The sequence below is a fragment of the Bos javanicus genome, chromosome 7 (assembly GCF_032452875.1).
Source record: "Bos javanicus breed banteng chromosome 7, ARS-OSU_banteng_1.0, whole genome shotgun sequence".
Classification (NCBI taxonomy): domain Eukaryota; kingdom Metazoa; phylum Chordata; class Mammalia; order Artiodactyla; family Bovidae; genus Bos; species Bos javanicus.
The window spans coordinates 5,837,366-5,859,328 of NC_083874.1; the positions used below are offsets into that span (position 1 = coordinate 5,837,366).

The 21,963-nt window shown below is 58.0% G+C and overlaps 2 protein-coding genes across 5 annotated transcripts; one reads left to right on the forward strand and one right to left on the reverse strand.

The window, feature by feature from the left end:
• Positions 1–3,703: 3,703 nt before the first annotated feature.
• Positions 3,704–10,371, reverse strand: GTPBP3 (GTP binding protein 3, mitochondrial). 3 transcript variants are annotated; one of them, XM_061421675.1, is made up of 11 exons: positions 10,278–10,371; positions 7,337–8,008; positions 6,885–7,217; positions 6,330–6,583; positions 6,132–6,218; positions 5,841–6,043; positions 5,602–5,674; positions 5,368–5,511; positions 5,020–5,185; positions 4,516–4,794; positions 3,704–4,339 (listed from the first exon to the last, which is right to left on the reverse strand). In XM_061421675.1, exons 3-11 carry the CDS (start codon positions 7,178–7,180, stop codon positions 4,117–4,119), a joined length of 1,725 nt encoding a protein of 574 aa, XP_061277659.1. In that variant the 5' UTR covers positions 7,181–7,217; positions 7,337–8,008; positions 10,278–10,371; the 3' UTR covers positions 3,704–4,116. The 3 variants fall into 3 exon arrangements, with proteins under 3 accessions (XP_061277659.1, XP_061277658.1, XP_061277660.1); XM_061421676.1 differs by having other exon boundaries at positions 4,210–4,339; positions 4,568–4,794; XM_061421674.1 differs by having other exon boundaries at positions 5,368–5,674.
• Positions 10,372–10,478: 107 nt separating this feature from the next.
• Positions 10,479–21,384, forward strand: ANO8 (anoctamin 8). Of its 2 annotated transcripts, XM_061421668.1 has the most exons (19): positions 10,479–10,812; positions 11,580–11,690; positions 11,795–11,927; positions 12,110–12,248; positions 12,329–12,425; positions 13,060–13,176; positions 13,265–13,392; positions 13,490–13,651; positions 14,129–14,281; positions 14,386–14,512; positions 14,636–14,691; positions 14,953–15,027; positions 15,226–15,357; positions 15,755–16,573; positions 17,028–17,219; positions 17,326–17,457; positions 17,541–17,651; positions 19,186–19,855; positions 20,689–21,384. In XM_061421668.1, the coding sequence occupies exons 1-19, from the start codon at positions 10,707–10,709 to the stop codon at positions 21,069–21,071; spliced, it is 3,843 nt and encodes a 1,280-aa protein (XP_061277652.1). In that variant the 5' UTR covers positions 10,479–10,706; the 3' UTR covers positions 21,072–21,384. The 2 variants fall into 2 exon arrangements, with proteins under 2 accessions (XP_061277652.1, XP_061277654.1); XM_061421670.1 differs by lacking the exon at positions 15,226–15,357.
• The last annotated feature ends 579 nt before the right edge of the window (positions 21,385–21,963 follow it).

Below are 21,963 nucleotides of genomic sequence, written 5' to 3' on the forward strand. Positions count from 1 at the left end.
AGCCGCCCAGACGGGCCAGTCTGGAGGCCCCAAGGAAGCCGGGACGTCCCTGACCCTGAGCCTACTGCCTGAGCAGCCAGGAGTAAGGAGTCCTGGGGAGGACGCTGACAGCAGCCAGTTCTGAGTTTGGGTTCCAAACCCCGACATTCCTGCATTCAAATTTTGGCTCAGTTGATCTCAGCCTCCATTTACTCACCTAGAAATGAATATAATAATAATAACATGAGGGAGGGGGATTCAGGATGAGGGGGACACATGTATACCTGTGGCCGATTCATGTTGATGCATGGCAAAAAACATCACAATATTGTAAAGTAATTATCCTCCAATTAAATAAATAAATTTAAAAAAAAATCATCATTCTAAACTCTCTGGACCCATGGATGCAGGTCTTTGACTCTTGGTTGGTCTCTCCCATTCAGAGCATCCCAGGATATCAATCTTCCAACCAGCTCGGTGGGCTATAGTTCATGGGGTCGCCAAGTGTCGGACACGACTGAGGGACTAAGCACAGCACAGCACGGTACCAGGTCAGTCCTCCAACACCTGGGCCTCAGCCTCTGCCTCCTTTGTAGCCTCCGTGCTGGTTCAGAGGGATCCATTCATCCCAGGATCTGACCATGTGTCTCTCCCACTCACACCCTCCCTGGCTCCTTAGTGCCCTGGGAATAAGGCCTAATCCTCAGCTCTCTTGTGCCTTCCTCCCCACAGCCAGTGCAGCTGTTCCAGACATTTGACTCTTTGACCGAAGACTCAGTGACTTTTAATCTGTATTGTGCCCTCAGACTAGAAGGCTTTGTTCTCGCCTGCCAATTCCCCAAGGCCCCACCCTAGAGATCGCTCCCCCTGGCAGCCCCTCTGGATGCCCCAGAGTTCTTGTTCCTTCGGGGTACTTCCCCTACACCATCCCTCCCTCTTTCCAGTCCTGATCCTGGAGCTCTGACTTCTCCAGGCTGAGGCCCTATGTGGGCCCCGCCCTGCCCTGAGAACCAGGTGGGGGTTGAGTCCTAGTCAGGGAGCAATTGGCAGACCCCCCTCCTTGATCCTGTGGTCCAGCCACTGGGTGAGGTTCTGACTCTTTGGGGATTTCCTGTGACCTCTATAAATAACCCCCATGCCTGCTTCCCACAAACCACCTCCCCCTTCTTGGAAAAAAGGGACTGTAGCCAAGGACCTCAGTCCGTGATGTGCCAGGGACAGGGTAAGTGGGCGGGGCCGAGGCATCCTTTCCCAAGAGCATCTTTCTCCCCACCCGGACCCCACTCCTCCCTGCTGGGAGCCCTCCAGACCCTCCCCAAGCAAAGGACATCTGGGCACCCACCCTCTCTACACCTACATTGCTGCTTCTTGTCTTTCTGCAAAATGGACCTAATAGTAATATCCACGGACTGAACTGGCGTGACCCTTCCCTTCCAGGAGCCCCCCATTCAGGGCGGACCCCAGCTGTCAAACAAACAAATCAACAGAAAGTGACATATTGCAATGAAGCCATGATGAAATGGAGTCAGAGAGTCCCTATAGTTGCGTGATGGGCCCTGGAAACTTCCCAGCCTCTGCTCCTGTGTCCCTTGAAATCTGAGAGTTTGTATCTTCAACTACTGGAGGTGGAGATTTTTTTCTGATTCTGGAAAAGAGCTTGACCCTATTTGAGACTCCATTTCCACCTCTGGCAAAAGGGGAGTTAACTATTCATATTCCATCAGGTGGGTCGTGGAAGCCTGGATCCCTGGGACCTTAGGGGGCTGGAACGTCACTGGAGTGTCAGGCACTTTTTTTGTTAGGGCAAAGCGCCCTCTGCTGCTTCATCACCTCAACAGCTGCTGCTAAGCTGCTAAGTCGCTTCAGTCGTGTCCGACTCTGTGTGACCCCATAGTCGGCAGCCCACCAGGCTCCCCCATCCCTGGGATTCTCCAGGCAAGAACACTGGAGTGGGTTGCCATTTCCTTCTCCAATGCATGAAAGTGAAAAATGAAAGTGAAGTCGCTCAGTCGTGTCTGACTCTTAGCAACCCCATGGACTGCAGCCTACTAGGCTCCTCCATCCATGGGATTTTCCAGGCAAGAGTACTGGAGTGGGCTGCCACTGCCTCAACAGCAGATCCCCCATAAGTGAAAGTCACTCAGTCGTATCCAACTCTTTGTGACCACAAACCGCCTCGTCCTTGGACTATAGTCCCCCAACCATGGACTATATAGTCTATGGAATTCTACAGGCCAGAATACTGGAGTGGGTAGCTGTTCCCTTCTCCAGGGGATCTTCCCAACCCAGGGATTGAACCCAGGTCTCCTGCACTGTAGGCGGATTCTTTATCAACTGATCTATCAGGGAAGCTCAGATCCCCCATAAGTCCCCATAATCAAAGGCTTCACTATCAGGCTCTCCTCTCCGGGATTTCTTTCTCCCTTCTAGCACTCACTCATTCTACTTCCAGCCTCACTGGCCACCTCGCTGCCCCTCAAACACACTGTGATGTTCCCACCTCAGGGCCTTTGCACATGCCCTGCCCTCTGCCTGGGTTGTTCTTGCTGGCCTCTTCCGTCTTCTTCTCACCTTTCAGATGTCAGAGTAAATTCCATATCTACCCTCACATCCATCCCTGACCAGGTCAGGTCTCCTTATCATACGTTTGCACAGCAGCCTTCAGAACTCAGGTTTCCCAGGTGACTCGGTGATAAAGAATCTGCCTGCTGACGCAAGAGTTGGAGGAGACGTGGGTTTGATCCCTAGGTTGGGAAGATCCCCTGATGGAGGCAATGGCAACCCACTCCAGTTTTCTTGCTGGGATCATCCCATGGACAGAGGAGCCTGGAGGGCTACAGTCCATTGGTTGCAAAGTGTTGGACACGACTAAGGGACTGAGCAAGCAAGCATCCGACCTCCCCAAAAGGAGCTGTGTCTCTTCTTTAATAAGGGCAGGAGTGCGGACTTCCCTGGCATTCCAGTGGTTAAGAATCCCCCTTCCAACGCAGGGGATGAAGGTTCGATCCCTGGTCCAGGCACTAAGATCCCACATCCCGGGGACAACTAAGCCCGCCCACCACAGCTACTGAAGCCAGCACACTCTGGAGCCCATGCTCCGCAACTAGAGAAAGCCCATGCATCGCAATGAAGACTAAGAACAACTGAAAATTAAAAAAAAAAAAACAGGAGCAGGAGCAATGCCTACTTACTCCCCTCTCCTCTGTTTCCAGCCCCCTGCACTCAGTCTGTCACCCAGAAGGCCCCCAGTGAACTCAAACTGAAATCTAACCTTATGTGCAAATCCCCTGGGGGCTTCAGCAACTAAATACTTCTCTGAACCTCAGCTTCCTCATCTGTAAAACTATGACGACATAACCGCTGCATTGTGCTGTTACGAAGATGCACTCAAATGATGGGTGCGATTCTAACACATCGTAGGGACTTGATAAATATCCACTGAGTGGATGACTAAGCTTGGAAAGGAAGAAGGGATTTTGCAAGTCAATTTGAGCAGAAAAGCAGCAAAGTTTCAAGATTAATACCACAAAAGGAACGACAGCTTGGGACTTTCCTGGCAGTCCAGTGGTTAAGATTCCCAGCTTCCACTGCAGGGGGGCAGTGGTTCAATCCCTGGTTGGGGAATTAAGATCCTGCACGCTCTGTGGTGCAGGGTGGTGGTGCTGGTGGTGAGTGTTGGGGAAGGACAGTTTGCAGAGCAATAAACACCAATTTGTGTACATAATACAAGACAAAATATATTTTATAGGCACAAATATGCAAACATATACAGAAAGTTCTCGTAGGATACAACCACCAAGGAGAGGGTGTTCAAATATTTCTGGATCACCTGTTTTTTACCTTCCTTTGGTATTTGCAAAATAAATTAAAAACTATAAAACAAAAACCTCTGAGACCTTTCAACCTCCGTCTTGATCCTCTACTCCTCCTCCCCCAGCATCATGGGCCCAAAAGGACCTCCCTTCAGCCCCACTCAGCGCCAAACCCCCAAAATCTGGCCGGCTGCTGCTCAGTCACTACCAGCAACAGAGGCTTTGTGGTTTGCGGTCAAGGTCCCCCCCTTGGCCTAAGCTGTTCCCAGATACCCCAAGGCTTCCGGGTGCTCCTCCAGCCTGGGTCTGAGCTTCTGCTGTCCCCTCATTTGCCCACGCAGAAGTCCCGGAAGATGATATCCAGAATTTCCTCAGTGCCCCCTCCACCAGTGAGATGACTCAGATGCCCTCGGGCTACCCGAAGTGCCTCGGCTGCCAGGGCTAAGTCTTTTGCCTGCTTGTACTGACCAAGGGCATCCAGGCAGCCCTGGAGGTGGTGTTGGTACCTCGACCGTGTCATAAGTGGGCCTGTGGACGGGTCCCCACACCTGGAAGGGACAAAGGATAAGGTCTCTCTCGGCATTCAAAGTGGGGGGAAGGGGAACAATCGTACCCCGTTTTTAGATACAGAAACTGAGCTGGCAGGGCCAGCTCTGCCCAAAGCCAGTGGCTTAGCCCCCAAACTTGGACAGAGCGAGGTTGCCCAGTGGGCAAGGGGGCTCACAGTGCAGCCAGCTCCTTCTTCAGTGCTTCTAGGAGGCCGTCCAGCCCCTCACCCGTCAGGCAAGACAGCAACAGGTGGGAGGGGAGGTCAGGATGGAGGTCTGAGCGCCCAGCGGGCAGCAGGTCTGATTTATTCAGCACAAGCAGAAGGCGCTGGCGGCTCCCATTGGGGTTCCTGGCTCCTGCCGGGATGACAACGGTGTCCAGGAAGTTGCAGCTGGCCGGAGAGGCCAGGTCAGAAGCATCCAACACGGCCAGAATGAGGTCAGCCTGCTCCAGCCTGGGAGGCGGGAAAATGGAGCATGGACCCCAGAGCTGCGCAATGAAGAGCATTCGGCAGGGACGGAGTAAAGGCCAAACCCAAAAGCTGCCCTCCCCAAAGAACTGAGGCCCCACCTAACGGGGTTTAGTAATCTCTCCTCATTAAGGACTAATGAAAGAGAAATGCAACTGGTAGAAACAGCAAAGGGCCCGCGTTTCCCCCTCCTACCTCCCTCCTGCCCACCTTTTTTGGGCACGCCGCACGCCCTCCTGCTCCACAGGCCCCACGCCTTCCCGCAACCCCGCAGTGTCGCTCAGCAGCGCTGGGAATCCGGCCAGGTCCACGGGGGTCTCCAGAACATCTCGGGTGGTCCCCGGCTCCGGGGACACGATGGACACAGGCTTCCGGCCTGGGGGTGGGGGTGGGCTCAGAGGAAGCGGGTGTGGTGGAGATGAGAGGGTCCCTCCCTTAGGCTCCACCCCCGGGACGGACAGTTTTCAACCTCCCAGGCCCCTTCCCTACCCCAGAAAGCTCAGCAGCTTAGCTCCCAGCCCCGCCCCCTGCCCTGAGCCCCGCCCCCTGCCCACGCACTGAGCAGGTTCACCAGGCTGCTTTTGCCGGCGTTGGGAGGTCCCGCAACCACCACGTGCGCCCCTGAGCGGAGCCTCTGCCCGCGCCTGGCATCTCGAAGATGTACGCCCAGCGCCACCTCCAGCTTCCGCACCTCACTATCAGCTGTGGATGGAGGAAAGGAGAGAGAGAGTAAGAGGACCTGGGGGGGCTGGATGCCAGATGTCTCCGCCTCCCACCCCCAGGGGGACCCACCTTGATCCAGGACGCCTTCCTCCAGGTTGTCATCCTCACTAAAATCGATATAGGCCTCTACATGGGCCAGAGCCTGAGGGAGGGAGAGGTGGGTAGTGTGGTCATACAGAAACTCACCCCGAGTGGGTGCCCGGGTCCAGCCTGACCTTAAGGGACCAGATTGGAGGCTCATAGACAGGAAACTCTAACACAGGAAAAGGTTAGGTAGTGTCTCTGCGGCAAGGTATGAGTGTACTTGCTTTAGTGAGGGTCTCGGCCCAGCCGCGACAGAGGTCACCTAGCTCCCCATCGAGCTGCCTCAGGGCCTGTCGCCGCTGCGCCTCGGTTTCTGCATGGATCAGGTCTGCCAGCCCCTCCACCTCCGTCAGGCTCAGCTTCCCGTGGGCAAACGCCCTCCTGGTGAACTCGCCTGCTTCCGCTGGCCTCAGCCCTGGCACACTGCCTGCGGGAAGGTTCAAGATCCTGAGGCCCCTGGCCCGTACCCAGGTCACCGGCGTAGCAATACCTCAAAGCCAAGGCTGCAGACTTACCCAGGGCCTGCAGGACACCACTCACCACGGCCGGCCCTCCATGCACGTGGAACTCCGCGCAATCCTCACCGGTAAAACTTTGGGGACCTAGTATGTTGAAGAGATGGGTGTCAGCAGGATACAGCCTGGGCGACCGCCTGGAAGGAGGAAGTTGGGTCACAGGAGCTACTTGAGGTTCCGGATCTGAAAGTCCCGTACCTGGAAACCAAAGCACCAGCGCGCGGTCCAAAGGCTCCCGAGAACGGGGGTCGCTGAGCAGGCGCAGGCAGGCTTTGCGGGCCGGGGGTAAGTCCCGCGGCGCCGTGAGGCTCTGGAGGGCGTGGCCGCTGGCAGGGCCGCTGGTTCGGATCACCGCGATGCCGCAGCGGCCTTGGCCAGAGCTCAGAGCGAAGATAGTGGCTCCGGAACCGGGGGCCCGGTAACCACTGCCCTGGCGCGTGCACAGTCTGGGACTGGAGAGGAGGAGAGTCAGTGCATCTGAGAAGCTCTGACGCCAGAGTGGCAGGTGGATAGATGGCTCGATGGTCGCGTGATTCCCCCAAGTGGAAGTTTTGTGGCTAGGGGATGGACTGATCGGAAGTTCTGAGGCCAGAAGAAGACTGGATTGTGGTGGGCTCTGCGGCAGGGGGTGGGGCTTGGACGGAAGCGAAAGGTGGTCCTGCCGCAGGGAACCGAGCCCCCAGATCCCAGGGAGAGGGTTTGGGGCCCGAGCAACACCCTACGCTGTCACAGCCCTTGCCCAGATCACCCCACCTGTGAGGCCCACGTGCAGCCCGGGATACCAGGGTCCACAGCCCCCGCCACATGGATTCGCAATCAGCTCCCCGCCTGCCCACCCTGCCGCGGGGGTCTGCAAGTCCTCGCAGGAGGTTCCGCCCACTCCGCGGCGTGACTGGTAAAGTGCTCAACAATTCTCGATTATCATTGGGCCCCGTAGAAAACGTACCGCCCATCCACTGAAGATCTTCGCTTCTACTGGCTAATGACAGGGAAAGAAGCCGAGGGCTCGCACGCTGCGGTGCAGTGAAATGGTGTTCCTCCAGCAACATTAGACAGAATTTTTAGGATCCTAGAGGGACCAGGTTCCTAGACACCGGAAATGAGGAGTGGTACAGGGCAATGGAAATTATAGGAAGGCGAGGGTTTGAGTCGAAGCAAGAGCATCTCGGGGGCTTCCCTGATAGCTCAGACAGTAAAGAATCTACCTGAAATGCAGGAGACCCATGTTCGATCCCTGGGTCGGGAAGATCCCATGGAGAAGGAAGTGGCCATCCACTCTAGTATTCTTGCCTGGAGAATCCCAAGGACAGAGGAGCCTGGTGGGCTGCAGTTCATGGGGTCGCAAAGAGTCGGACACGACTGAGTGCCTTTCATTTTCAAGAGCATCTCGGTGGCCTGGAGGGATGAGTTCCGGGGAACCTACGCCCTGGCCCTGAGGAAATCTATTCCAAATTTCTGGGAAGACTTCTCCTTTTCTCAGAAGTCTACAGTTTCTCGCCCCTCCCCAGCTTTCCCTCCCGCCGTCCTTCTGCCTCAGACACCCTTCCCTTGACAAAGAGCCTCAGTGCCTAGCTCCAAGGTCCCCTCCGCTAGGAAGCCTCCCTAGGATCCCCAGCACAGTCCTCTCTCCTCTCTGGGCTACTCTGGCCCCGGTCTCCTCGTGCGGAGTTGTGTGTCCCGTCTGTCTCTGGCTCCCCGAAAGCCAGAAAGGGGAGATTATTTTCAGGTTAACCCGGGACAGCTCCGGCCGGCGAAATAAAGCGCTGATGGTGGAATTCCAGGCACTGGATAGGCGGGGTCTCCGGGGGTACTGTCACGCGGCGAATTCTCTGGTTCTTGGACGAGCGGGCGGGTGGCGCGACTACCCTTAGGGAAGACTGGAACAGAGTACAGTTCTAATGGTTAGCTCCACGCCTCGCTCTGTTCAGTTTTTTCATTTGTCAGTTAGGGAGTTTGGGATGGACATGTTCACATTGCTGTATTTAATATGGATAACCACCTAGGACCTACTCTATAGTACATGGAACTCTGCTTAATGTTGTGTGGCACCCTGGATGGGAGGGGAGTTTGGGGGCGAAAGGATACATGTATATGTTTGGCGGAGTCCCTTGGGTGTTCACCTGAAACTATCACAACATTGTTAACTGATTATACCCCACTACAAAATAAAAAGTTAAAAAAACACTTTCTTTTCATTTGTAGAAGAGGAGTGAATGATGACGTTCGCTGTCTCCAAGCTGTTCCATCCGTCAAAAGTATACATCAAATGACTACCGTGTAACCACGAAGAATCAGTCTGGGCCCCTGCCCTCGCTGATCTATCAGTCCAATGGAAGAGGCTACAGAGGATGGTCAGGGGGTCAGACAACAGAGAAAATACAGGGCCCCCAATTAAATGTAAATTTCAGATGAACAAGGATTATTCTGTCAGTATAATTAGGACCCATGCAATATTTGTGTGTGTGTGTATGTGTGTTAGCTGCTCAGTCATGTCCGATTCTTTGCAACTCCATGGACTGTAGCCCTCCAGACTCCTCTGTCCATGGGGATTCTCCAGGCAAGAATACTGGAGTGCGTTGCTATGCCCTTCTCCAGGGGATCTTCAAGACCCAGGGATTGAACCTGGGTCTCCTGCACTGCAGGCAGATTCTTTACTGACTGAGGGACCCGGGAAGCATGTAATATTGGGGATATACTAAAAATTTATTCATTTATCTGAAATTCATATTTAACTAGGAGAACTGTATTTTTATTTGCTAAACTTGGAAAAGGCAGAGGAACCAGAGATCAAATTGCCAACATCCGCTGGATCATCGAAAAAGCAAGAGAGTTCCAGAAAAACATCTATTTCTGCTTTGTTGACTATGCCAAAGCCTTTGACTGTGTAGATCACAATAAACTGTGGAAAATTCTGAAAGAGATGGGAATACCAGACTACCTGACCTGCCTCTTGAGAAATCTATATGCAGGTCGGGAAGTAACAGTTAGAACTGGACATGGAACCACAGACTTGTTCCAAATAGGAAAAGGAGTACATCTAGGCTGTATATTGTCACCCTGCTTATTTAACTTATATGCAAAGTACATCATGAGAGATGCTAGGCTGGATAAAGCACAAGCTGGAATCAAGATTGCCAGGAGGAATATGAATAACCTCAGATATGCAGATGACACCAGCCTTATGGCAGAAAGTGAAGAACTAAAGAGCCTCTTGATGAAAGTGAAAGAGAAGAGTGAAAAAGTTGACTTAAAGCTCAACATTCAGAAAACAAAGATCATGGCATCCAGTCCCATCAATTCATGGCAAATAGATGGAGAAACAGTGGAAACAGTGTCACACTTTATTTTTGGGGGCTCCAAAATCACTGCAGATGGTTGACTGCAGCCATGAAATTAAAAGACACTTACTCCTTGGAAGGAAAGTTATGACCAACCTAGACAGCATATTAAAAAACAGAGACATTACTTTGTCAACAAAGGTCCATCTAGTCAAGGCTATGGTTTTTTGCAGTAGTCATGTATGGATGTGAGAATTGGACTATAAAGAAAGCTGAACGCCAAAGAATTGATGCTTCTGAACTGTGGTGTTGAAGACTCTTGAGAGTCCCTTGGACTGCAAGGAGATCCAACCAGTCCATCCTAAAGGAAATCAGTCCTGAATATTCGTTGAAGCTGAAACTCTGATACTTTGGCCACTTGATTCGAAGAGCTGACTCATTTGAAAAGACCCTGAGGCTGGGAAAGATTGAAGGTGGGAGGAGAAGGGGATGACAGAGGATGAAATGGTTGGATGGCATCACCGACTCAATGGACGCGAGTTTGAATAAACTCCGGGAGTTGGTGATTGACAGAGAGGCCTGGCGTCCGTGGGGTCGCAGAGCCGGCACGACTGAACTGAACTGAAATTTGGGAACTCTATCGGGTCCTCTCTGAGGACGTTACATCCTGAAGGGTGCAGCAGTTCACTGGACAAAGAGGGCTTGAAGAGTGTCCTAGGTAACAAAGATGGTGTTACACATCCAGCATGTACTAAGACATGATACACTTATTCTCACTCTCCCTGTGGTGGTTGGAGTTATTGCTACCGAGAATCTCCCGCGACCAGGCTCACCACCCGCTCCCCCCAACCCCACCCACACCACCTACCCGCAAGACCATCTCAGATTCCAAACCGACGGGGAAACTAAGGCTTTAAGGCAGAGAATCCAGGCCCAGGGCGGGCGGTGTCGAGACCGGACACCAACTCGGGCGGGGAAAGGGAGGAGAATGAAAATTCGGCGCGGGCGGGGACGAACACCAGAGAACGAGGTGGGCGGGCGAGAACGAAACTCGGAAAACATCACGGGCGGAGTCGAGAACCAGAGAACGACGCGCGCGGGGCCGGGAAGGAGAATCGAGGTTCCGCGCGGGCGGGGACGAGAAGCAGCGCTCGGGCACGCGGGGACGGCGGCCGGCGCGGGCGGGCGCGGCCTTTGTCTCCTCCTCAGGCGCGCTCGGTGGCAGCACCGGCCCCATGAGACCGCGGCCCCAAGGCGCCTGGGCCGCCCGCAGCCCCTGACCTGACCTGCCCTCGCAATGGCGGAAGCCACCTCCGGCGCTGGGGGCACGTCCCTGGAGGGCGAGCGTGGCAAGAGGCCCCCGCCGGAGGGCGAGCCTGCAGCCCCGGCGTCCGGAGTTCTGGGTACGTGTGCAGCGCCTGGATCTGACAGGGTTGCAGGTGCTTGGGGTGTTCGCGGCAGGTCTACGGGGAGGGATATTGGAGTCAGCCGTCCCGGGCCTGGAGTCCAGTCGAGGCACCGGCTCTTCCTGGCACTGCGGCTGCGGCCGGGCGAGCGCGGCTGGAACGGTGCAGCGGGTGTGGGGTCCCAGCGCAAAGATATGGACACGCCCCTCCTAGAGCCCCGGTGCGGGACTGAGCCCAGTCACCCCTTGGGCTACTCGATCGCTGCTGAGCAGTGATACGCTTAAGAGCGCCTCTCCACAGAGGATACAGAATCATACGGTCCTGGGTTCAAATCCCTGCTGGGCTCTGTGACCTTGGGTAACTTAAATGCTCTGGGTCTCAGTTTCCTCGCCTGTGAAATGGGGGTAAGAGCCGCACCCAGCTATGAGGAGACGCTGACATAATGTAGTGAGGTGCTCAGAGCTGTTAGTGAGCACCCCATCGATTGTGGTTTCGGAGGCGGAGCTGGGCCTCAAGAATGAGTAAGATTTGTAAGGGAGGACCTGGGGGAAGGGCATTCCTGGAGAAGGGCCTGGTTGGTACAAGGACGTGGAGGGAAGGAAACAAGCCAAGGCCAGAGCTCACAGGGCCTTGAATGCCAAGCTGAGTGCCAAGGAGCCCTGGCGAATGTGTGATCAGAGGCAAGGGTTGGAGGGACTAAGACTGGATGGAGGCTAGGCCATCTGAGAATGACCTGACCCCAGCCTGCGCTGCCTGCTCCCCAGATAAGCTTTTTGGGAAGCGGCTCCTGCAGGTAGGTCGGTATCTGGTGTCCCACAAAGCGTGGATGAAGACGGTGCCCACGGAAAACTGTGACGTGTTGATGACCTTCCCAGGTACTTGTCTGTGCTCACCCGCCCAGGGCCTACACTGAATTCCCCCGAGCCGGGCTCCCCTGTCACTCCTGGCAAGAGCCATTGGTCCCTGTGCCCCTTGGCAGATACGACCGATGACCACACGCTGCTATGGCTGCTGAACCACATCCGCGTGGGCATCCCCGAGCTCATCGTGCAAGTCCGCCACCACCGCCACACACGCGCGTACGCCTTCTTCGTCACTGCCACATATGAGAGGCGAGTCCCTGTCCCTGGCCTCTCGCTGACCCTGCTACTCAGCTCCCCGCCCTTCCAAGCGCCAACTGCGAGGTCCAGCCACCCTGCATTTGTCCCAGACGTCCACCAGGTACACCATCCCTAGTTCCAGGATGGTGAGCCAGGGTCTCCCCGTGATCCCACCTCCCCTGCCCTTCCCGCAGCCTACTCAGAGGGGCCGACGAGCTGGGTCTGCGCAAAGCAGTGAAGGCCGAGTTTGGCGGGGGCACCCGCGGCTTCTCCTGCGAGGAGGACTTCATCTACGAGAATGTGGAGAGTGAGCTGCGCTTCTTCACCTCCCAGGTGCGGCCGGCTCTGGCCCCCAGCGCACATTCCTAGCCCGTGGGCGGCTGCTCCCTGTGCTCACGCCCTGTCCCCTGCAGGAGCGCCAGAGCATCATCCGCTTCTGGCTGCAGAACCTTCGTGCCAAGCAGGGCGAGGCACTACACAATGTGCGCTTTCTGGAGGACCAGCCAATCAGTGAGTGAGGTGGTCCCAAGCTTCCAATCATATGTGGGGAGTTGGCTGGGGCTCTTAGAGGACTGCTGTCAACGTAGGAGGGTTAGGAAGGCGGGGCCTAGATGAAACCAATCAGAGTCTCCCGAAGAGTTGGGCGGGGCCTGGAGATCAATCAATAAGCTGAAGGGTGTGGCCTTAGCAAGGGGTGGGGCTTGTCTCCTTGGAGGCAGGTCCAGGAGAAACCCTTTTCTGGGTCTGCGATAAGGTTGGGGCAGGACCATGGACAGCTCTCCACACATTGTGTGGTGAGCTCTGGGCCTCAGTATCCCCCAGGAAACCAGCCGCTGCAAGTTAACCTTCTAATGCCAGCTTTGCACCATTCTTCAGACGTTTGGAGGAATGAGCTGAAACCAAGCAGCTCTGTTTAAAAACGGGTTTCCCCACTGGGATCGCACCTCCCAGGTTTCGAGCACCCTTCCCCACCTGCCCCTGCACCTCCCAGATTTTGAGGAATGATGTTCCTTTCACCCAGAACTCTTCTCCTGGGAAAAGCGTTTGCTAGTTTAAGAGCAGGCAAAAAGTTATAAGTTGGGTTTCATCCGAGGAGGACTGAACAGGCAGACGGGTGGGGTCACCCATTCTTGTTCCCCAACAGTCCCTGAACTGGCGGCCCGCGGGATCATCCAGCAGGTGTTCCCAGTCCACGAGCAGCGCATCCTGAACCGTCTCATGAAGTCATGGGTGCAGGCTGTGTGTGAAAACCAGCCTCTAGGTGTGGTCCTGGCTGGAGTGGGGGGTTGGTGGGGGTCCGAGGAGGCAGGCAGGGCTGACTGGCACCGCCCCCTCCTCATCCCCGGCAGATGAGATCTGTGACTACTTTGGTGTGAAGATTGCCATGTACTTTGCCTGGCTGGGTTTCTACACATCGGCAATGGTGTACCCAGCGGTCTTCGGCTCAGTCCTGTACACATTCACAGAGGCTGATCAGGTGCCGGGTGTGGACTGGACAGGGGGTGGAACACCTCAGACAACTTCCTCCCTGGACTGGGCCAGCCAACACTGCAGCCCTCCTCTGTCACCCTCAGACAAGCCGGGATGTATCCTGCGTGGTCTTTGCCCTCTTCAACGTGGTCTGGTCAACGCTGTTCTTGGAGGAGTGGAAACGGAGGGGGGCTGAGCTGGCCTACAAGTGGGGAACACTGGACTCACCCGGGGAAGCTGTGGAGGAGCCACGACCCCAGTTCAGGGTCAGTTGGGGCAGTCTGAGTTCAGGGACTTCAAGAATGGGGTAAAAAAGAGAAAACATACTGAGCAAGTGCATTACAAGAACAAAGTGGGAGGTGAAGTAGGGCTGCAGCTTCTGAGAAGGTTTGCCAAGTGAAGGGATCTGCATGCCCGAAGGGAGAGGTGTGGAAAGTTGGATTTGAGAGACTAGGGAGGGTGCATTAAGTGGACACACCCTGATAGCAAGGATGAGATGGCTGGATGGCATCACCTACTCGATGGACATGAGTTTGAGCAAACTCCAGGAGAAGGTGAAGGACTGAGAAGCCTGGCGTGCCGCAGTCCATGGGGTCACAAAGTCAGACACGGCTTAGCAACTGAACTACAACAAACCATGATAGCAAAGCATCATAGACATGGAGTTTGAAGGGTTGGGAAGGGTGTGGGACAGAGGCAGCCCCTCTGATCTTGTGTTGGGCCATGCCCCCACCCTCTGCCAGGGCGTGCGGCGCATCAGCCCCGTGACTCAGGCCGAGGAGTTCTACTACCCGCCCTGGAAGCGGCTGCTCTTCCAGATGCTCGTGAGTCTTCCCTTGTGCCTCACCTGCCTAGCCTGCGTGTTCCTGCTCATGCTCGGCTGCTTCCAGCTCCAGGTGACCTCCAGTTCCTAGCCCTGGCCTCGGCCCCAACCTGTTCAGGTGGGCCCCGAGCCGAGCCCAGCGACCGGGGTAACCTCTGAACCCCTTTGTTCCTGCAGGAGCTGGTGCTGAGCGTGAAGGGGCTGCCCCGTCTTGCCCGCTTCCTGCCGAAAGTCATGCTGGCCCTGCTGGTCAGCGCAAGTGCCGAGGGCTATAAGAAGCTGGCTGTCTGGCTCAACGACATGGGTATGCCCTGTGAGCGGAGGTCCCATTGCTCAGCCCCCAGCAGGATGGGCCCCACTGCCTTCTGGGGTCCCTGCTGCCCATGACGGCCTGGGCTACACTCTCACTCGTCTCCTTGGCCCCCAGAGAACTATCGGCTGGAGAGTGCCTATGAGAAGCACCTCATCATCAAGGTCGTCCTGGTGAGTGGTGGCCAGCAAGCCGGCAGGGCTTCTTTTATTTTTTTAAATATTTATTTATTTGGCTGCACCAGGTCTTAGTTGTGGCACATGTGATCTAGTTCCCTGACCAGGGATCGAACTGAGGCCCCCTGCGTTGGGAGCACAAAGTCCTAGCTACTGGACCACCAGGGAAGTCCCCAGGCAGGGGTTCTACAGGGGACACATGGGGGTTCCTTGGGACAGACATGGCAGGGTGACCACCCCCCTGCCTGCTTCGCACAGTTCCAGTTCGTCAACTCATACCTGAGCCTCTTCTACATCGGCTTCTACCTCAAGGACATGGAACGCCTGAAAGAGGTGAGAGCCTGGCCTAAAGCAGTGCCCCCACGGCAGCTGGCTGTGGGGCCAGACCGGCCCAAGGGGTCCAAGGGCTCTCCAGCCCCTCCCTTCCTCCTCCATCCTTCTCTCCTCTCTGTCCATTTGTCTGTGTGTTCTCTCTCTGCCTGTCATGCCCCCCCCATCTGTCTGTCCACCTGTCCGTCGGTCCCTCCACAGCTCCTGATCGTCCTGTCCCTGTCCCAGAGCCTCGAGCGGCAGCTTTGGGCGGTGCTGGTCCCGCTCGTGGCCCTGCGGTTCCGCCTGCTCCTCCTCTCCCTCCAGGGCCTCCTTCTTGAGGCCCGGGCCAAAGTACGGGCAGGTGGTGGCGAGCCCTCGGGGCCTTGCCAGGGTGGTCAGTGTGGCTGTGCCGGGGGCCTCACGCCTAGCCGAGGGTGCATGCTCTGAAGGGATGGGGCTCCACTGACTGCGTGCAGGTGTCAAGAGCCCCTGGAGGCCCTGGGCACCAGCCGAGATCCGGGAGGTGTGGCATGATGGGAGGCCATGGCCTTCCCAGGTGATCAGCTAGAAGCGCTGTGGCCCGCCCAGCTGTGGCTTGGGGTTGCCTCTGTGCCCGGGGACATCCAGACTGGGCTCAGGCTGTGGCTGGATGTGTGCTTTGGGATGGTGGGTGCCCACAGCCTGTCCCAGTGCCCAGGGCCCCGCCCGCCCCCCACGAGGCCGCTCTCCACCCCCTTCCTACCCCCAGATGCTGGCCACACTGCTGATCACCCGCCAGTTCCTCCAGAATGTTCGAGAGGTTCTGCAGCCCCACCTGTATCGGCGGCTGGGCCGAGGAGAGCTTGGCCTGCGGGCGGCCTGGGAGCTGGCCCGTGCCCTGCTTGGCCTTCTGAGCCTCCGGCGCCCCGCACGCCGCCACCTCGAACCCCCGGCTGAAGAGGGTGGTGGTGGCAGCAGCAGTGGTGGGGGCCGCAGGTGTCTCAGCGGGGGCTGCGGGGCACCTGAGGAGGAAGAGGAGGCCGCGGTGGAGCGGCGGCCGGCGGGGGAAGGGGGAGAGGTGGGGGACGGGCCCCGGGGGGGCAGAGAGGAGGAGGATGAAGAGGAGGAGGAGGAGGACGAAGAGGAGGAGGATGAGGACGAGGAAGGCGAGGAGGGCGGCCTCCTGGACTGCGGGCTCCGACTGAAGAAGGTCAGCTTTGCCGAGCGGGGGGCTGGGCGTCGTCGGCCGGGCCCAAGCCAGGAGGCCCTCCTGGAGGAGGGGAGCCCCACCATGGTGGAGAAGGGGCTGGAACCGGGCGTGTTCACACTGGCCGAGGAGGACGATGAGGCTGAGGGGGCTCCCAGCAGCCCCGAACGGGAGACTCCCCCGGCTGTCCTGCTCCGCCGGGCTGGAGGCGAGGGCCGAGACCAGGGGCCGGATGGGGGCCCGGATCCAGAGCCGGGCTCAGGCGACTCAGCCCGGAAGCAGCGGCGGCAGAACCGGTCGTCTTGGATCGACCCACCCGAGGAGGAACACTCGTCTCAGCTCACCCAGGCGGAGCTCGAGAGCTGCATGAAGAAATACGAGGTGAGGAGGGCACCTGAGGGTGGGGGCAGGGCCGTCGGCCGGGCTGGGCACACGGTCTGACGGTGGAGGTGGGGTGGGAGCGACAGGAAGGAATGATGGGCCCCTTTATGTGATCAGGGCCTTCCTGGTGGCTCAGACGGTAAAAAATCTGCCTGCGATGCAGGAGACGGGTTCAATCCCTGGATCAGGAAGATCCCCTGGAAGAGGGCATGGCAACCCACTCCAGTCTTCTTGCCTAGGGAATCCCATGGCTACAGTCCATGGGACTGCAAAGAGTTGGACACAACTGAGCCGCTCACCCTTATGTGGTCAGAAACTTGCTAACCTTGCTGAGCTTGGGTCCATGAAGGATAATCTGAGGGAGGCGGGCTTGATGAGAGGAAGGTGGGCTGAGGGAAGAGGTGTCCTGAGTTGGGGGAGAGCCTAGGCCCACCCACTGCGTGCCTGCCCACAGGACACATTCCAGGACTACCAGGAGATGTTCGTGCAGTTTGGCTATGTCGTGCTTTTCTCGTCTGCCTTCCCCCTGGCTGCCCTCTGTGCCCTCATCAACAACCTCATCGAGATCCGCAGTGACGCCCTCAAGCTGTGCACGGGGCTGCAGCGGCCCTTTGGGCAGCGGGTGGAAAGCATTGGCCAGTGGCAGGTGGGGAAGGGCCAAGGGCTCTGAGCCAGGATGCCCAGAGGTGGAGCGGGTGCTGGGGGGGCTGGCCAGACCCCACCTGAGCCCCTTGTCCCCCCTACCCCCGCAGAAGGTGATGGAGGTCATGGGCGTCCTGGCAATCGTGGTCAATTGCTATCTAATTGGCCAGTGTGGGCAGCTGCAGCGCCTCTTCCCTTGGCTCAGTCCCGAGGCAGCCATCGTGTCCGTGGTGGTGCTCGAGGTGGGACCGGTGGCCGGGTGGGGGACCCAGGCGGTGGTTGGGGGGTGTCCCCGTGCCTGCAGCCTCCTCCTCTGTCGCCTCAGCACTTCGCTCTGCTCCTCAAGTACCTCATCCATGTGGCCATCCCCGACATCCCGGGCTGGGTGGCCGAGGAGATGGCCAAGCTGGAGTACCAGCGCCGGGAGGCCTTCAAGGTACGTGGGCCAGGGCCCGGCATGCTTTACATCTCTGCTCCGAGGGGCTTCTCCCCGCGTCGCCTCTACGCGTCACCTGGCTGGGCAGTCACATCCTTAGGAGGGTAGATGTGCAGTTAGTGTTTGTTGCTTAGTCGTATCCGATTCTTGGTGACCCCATGGACTGTAGCCCACCAGGCTCCTCTGTCCATGAGATTCTCCAGGCAAGAATACTGGAGTGGGTTGCCATGCCCTCCTCCAGGGGATCTTCCCGACCCAGGGATCAAACCCAGGTCTCCTACATTGCAGGCGGATTCTTCACCATCTGAGTCACCAGGGAAGCCTAGGGTAATAATTAGCATTTCAAAAGGACCTGGTCCCTTCTGGGGTCCTGGTGGCATCCCGCACCAGGCCAGCACTTAGGAACTGTCATCTGCCAGCGTGCCGGGCATTGTTCTGTGTGGGGTCAGGGACACAGCCGATGCTTTCTAGAAGCCCAGCCTGTGCCACGTTCCCCAGAAAGCTGCAGAGCGGGCCAGGGAGCTCATCGCCACCAGCCAGTGGAGCCCCCCATGTGTGTGTGCTCAGCTGCTCAGTGTCCAACTCTTTGTGACACCATGGGCTGGGGCCCACAAAGCTCCTCTGTTCATTGAATTCTCCAGGCAAGAATACTAGAGTGGGTAGCCATTCCCTTCTCCAGGGGATCTTCCCAACCCAGGGATCGAACCCAAGTCTCTTATGAGAAGTCTCCTGCATTGACAGGCAGATTGTTTACTGCTGCGCCACCTGGAAAGCCCCAAAAATAGTGATGGAAATGTTCTCTTCTGGGTTGCCCATGTAGCCGGTTACTATAGATGACCAATGAGCGCTTGCAATGGGACCTGGTGCTACTGAGAAACCGAGCTTTTACTTCAGTTACCTGGTTGTTTGTTTATTGGCTATGCTTCGTGGCTTATGGGATCTTAGTTCCCCAACCAGGCATCAAAGCCGGGCCCTCTGCGGTGAGAGCACAGAATCCTAACCACTGGACTGCCAGGGAATTACCTTATTTCAGTTATTTAAAGTGACAAAACCATGGGAGTCCCCTGCTGGTCTAGCGATTAGGATTCACTGCCATGGCCCAGGTTCAGTCTCTGGTCTGAGAACTGAGATACCTGCAAGTCATGTGGCGGGGCCCAAAAATAATAATTTTTTTTTTTTTAATTAACAATGCCGTGTGTGGCTACTGGCCACTGGACAGTCACAGCTCTGTCTCTCCCCAGTTCTCCAGAAAGCAGGGAACTGCTGAGGCCCAATATTTGTTTTAACTCTCCCAATTTCTAAGACAGTGTCTGGCATGAGACCGGGGACAGAATTGGTGGCCAGTAAATGCTTGCTCTCTTCTCAGTTCTCTGAGAGCCCTGGGGTGGGTCCAGGGATGCAGCTGGAACCCAAGAAGTGTGTGGATCTCTCCCCACTTCTGCAGGAGAGCCCTAGCGTGGGCCTGGGCCTGGGTGGGCAGCTGCTCACACACTCACTCCTCCCAGTGCCCGTAATGGCTCCATTCTGCCCTCAGAGACACGAGCGCCAGGCCCAGCACCGCTACCAGCAGCAGCAGCGGCGTAGGCGGGAGGAGGAGGAACGGCAGCGCCACGCCGAGCACCATGCCCGGAGGGAGCGCGACGCCAGTGGCAGAGAGGAGGCGCGAGCTGAGGGCTCTGGGTTGGACCCTGCTGCCCCGGAGAAAACCTCGGCCAAGGCCAAGGGCAGTGGGGCAGGTGGCCACGGGCCGGAGCGACCCAAGCGCCCGGGGTCCCTGCTGGCACCTAACAACGTCATGAAGCTGAAGCAGATCATCCCGCTGCAGGGCAAGTTCCTGTCGTCTGGGGCCTCGTCCTCCTCGCCGGCCGGCACAGGGGCCAACCTCACCACCCGGCCAACCCCTGCCCAGTCGCCCACTGGCAGCGACACCCGCCTGCCAGCCTTCCTTAGCTTCAAATTCCTCAAGTCACCTGAGACCCGGCGGGACCCAGAGCGTAGCCACTCTCCACCCAAGGCCTTCCACGCCGGCAAACTTTTCCCCTTCGGTGGGGCCCGGGCGGAGGCCGGGTCCAACGGGGCGGGCGGGCAGGCCCGGCAGGATGGGACCCTCGGCGGTGGCGGTTGCCGAGCCCAGCGGAGTGGGCTGGCGGACGAGGCTGCAGCTGAGGAGCCGGACACACCCCGGCCCGAAGAGGAAAGCTCAGGTCACAAGCTTTAACTCGGGGGTGGGGACTCTGGGCTGGGCTTTGGGGGTAGGGTTGGGGTGTCCAGGCGTGGGCAGAGGGGCTGAAGCGGACAGGGGAGGCTCGGTCTCCTAGTACCAGTTGGGGACCTGGGTGTGTGGTACATGGAGCCTGTTGATCAAAGCCTACTCAGTCTTTCCGGGTCCTTGAGAGCCTGGAGCCCTGTGCCTGACCCTCCTCATCCCCGGGGGAGGGATGCCAAAGTCCCTTGTCCCCCAGATCCCTTCCCAGGGTGCCCGCCTGCCATGCTCTGGTGCCAGGAGAGATGAGGGAGCCCCCTTCACCACCTGGCCTAGCCTTTCCTGCCCCCATGAGACCCCACACCCAGCTCACTCTGGGGGACCGGAACCCCCAGGCCTCTATGCAAGCCCCCGTCCTGCAGCCCAAGCTGTTCCTGGAGGCCTTCCTTGGAGGTGGGGCTCAGGCTGCCCACTAGGGGAGTTCAGGGCTGCAGCCCTGTGTCCGCGGAGCAGAGTCACAGGCCTCACTGCCCCCCCTCCCACCTCATTCATGCCCGGGGTCCAGCGACCCATCCCAGGGAGCCCAAGAGGTGGCAGCTGTAGCACCAGGGACTTAGGTCGGAAGTCAGCGGGACTTCCTCAGACTTCCCTCTCTCCGTGAAGGGGAGGGGCCCAGTGCCCAGAGGCCGGGGATGCACCCGAAGAAGCCCACCCCTTGTCACTGATCAGAAGCAATAAGGCCCTCCATGTGCCTGAAAGCCCAGAGGGAGCGCGGGCAGGGTCCCCAGCGGCGGGGACGGCATCTCCCCGGAACGGCCCCTCTCGCCTCCGCAGGGACAGCGCTGGCCCCCGTGGGCGCCCCGGCCCTCCGCACCCGCCGCAGCCGGAGCCCTGCGCCGCCGCCACCGCCGCCAACACCAATGCCTCGGCCCCCGACGCCCCCCGCGGGCTGCTGGCAGTGGGATGGGCCGTGGGGCTGCGGGGGCGAGGGCGCCGCTCCCCGCCAGGCCCCTGCTGCCACTGACTGCCCGCCCTGCGCTCTCGCCGGGCCCCCGCCTGTCCCCCAGCCCCTGCCGGGGGATGCCAGCTTCTACAGCCTCCCGCCGCCGCCGCTGCCGCCTCCCACCTCCGTGCCCCCCCAGCCCCCCGCGCCCTCGCCCAGCCCCAGCTCCAGTCCCAGTCCTCAGGCCGTGTGCTGGCCCAGCGGCTGGCATTAGCTCCGCCCGCCTGCCTTCCTGTTTTCATATGCAATATCAATCACAGACGGGGCGGCGGCCGCCACCCAGAAAACACTTGGGCCGGGCCCGATGTACCCCAGTATTGGCTGCCCCCTCCTGGGGCAGGGCCGGGGGCCTGGGGCCCCTCTATCTGCCGTTTTCTTTTCGACCAGGATAGGGGGAAACAAAAAGAAACCCCCCCAAAACAACAGAAAACACACCCAGAATAGGCGATTATTTATTTGTTTTTAATTTATTTTGTCATATTTTTGTAAAACGGCAGAAATGCAATAAAAAGTATATTTCAACAGTGCCCAAAGGCGGAGCTGCTGAAAGGGGACTTCCGGGGCCTTATGACAAGGTTGGGGCCAGCTCTTTGGGGGACTGGTAGGCCCAGAGTGGGTTCCCCTTCTGTCCTGAGACCCTTGGGGAATGCCTAAGAACTGGGTCTCCAGGCCAAACGTATGGAAAACTCCAGAAATCCAGGCCTAGGGGTCCCCCTGGGAGAAGCTGCAGAGCCTCAGGCCCCATCTTCAGCCTCCTAGACAAAGGAAGAAATCTCAAAAAGTGCTGACAGGAATCAGCAGGTCAGGCCGTAGGTGTGGGTCCTGAGCCAGCCTCGGTCGGTCGTACAAGGCCACCCTTTCTGGCAGATCTGCCTCCCAGGCTGACATCTGAGAAGTCAAGGGCCACAGGGGGCACTCGGGGTGTGGGCGTCTGAAGGCACCTGGTGCCTGAGTCTCCATGTTATGGGGACGGTGTGTTCGGGGGCAGCATCGTGGAAGGGCTGGCACGGCCCTGCTGTGTGACCGCTGTCACACCGCTGTCACAGTGGCCAGGACCCTTCACTGAGTGATCAGGGATGGGCGTGGCCTCTCCCAGCCTCAGGGGG

Bases quoted from the DNA above. Each gene is read 5' to 3' on its own strand.
- GTPBP3 (XM_061421674.1), bottom strand. From the start codon at position 7,180: ATGTTGCTGGAGGAACACCATTTCACTGCACCGCAGCGTGCGAGCCCT. The intron at 6,584-6,884 runs GTGGGGTGATCT...CCTCCTCTCCAG, and splicing joins GCTGCACGTGGGCCTCACAG to TCCCAGACTGTGCACGCGCC. The intron at 5,186-5,367 runs GTGCGTGGGCAG...CCCCACCCCCAG, and splicing joins CAGCCTGGTGAACCTGCTCA to GCCGGAAGCCTGTGTCCATC.
- ANO8 (XM_061421668.1), top strand. From the start codon at position 10,707: ATGGCGGAAGCCACCTCCGGCGCTGGGGGCACGTCCCTGGAGGGCGAG. The intron at 11,928-12,109 runs GCGAGTCCCTGT...CCCTTCCCGCAG, and splicing joins GTCACTGCCACATATGAGAG to CCTACTCAGAGGGGCCGACG. The intron at 13,393-13,489 runs GTGCCGGGTGTG...TGTCACCCTCAG, and splicing joins CATTCACAGAGGCTGATCAG to ACAAGCCGGGATGTATCCTG.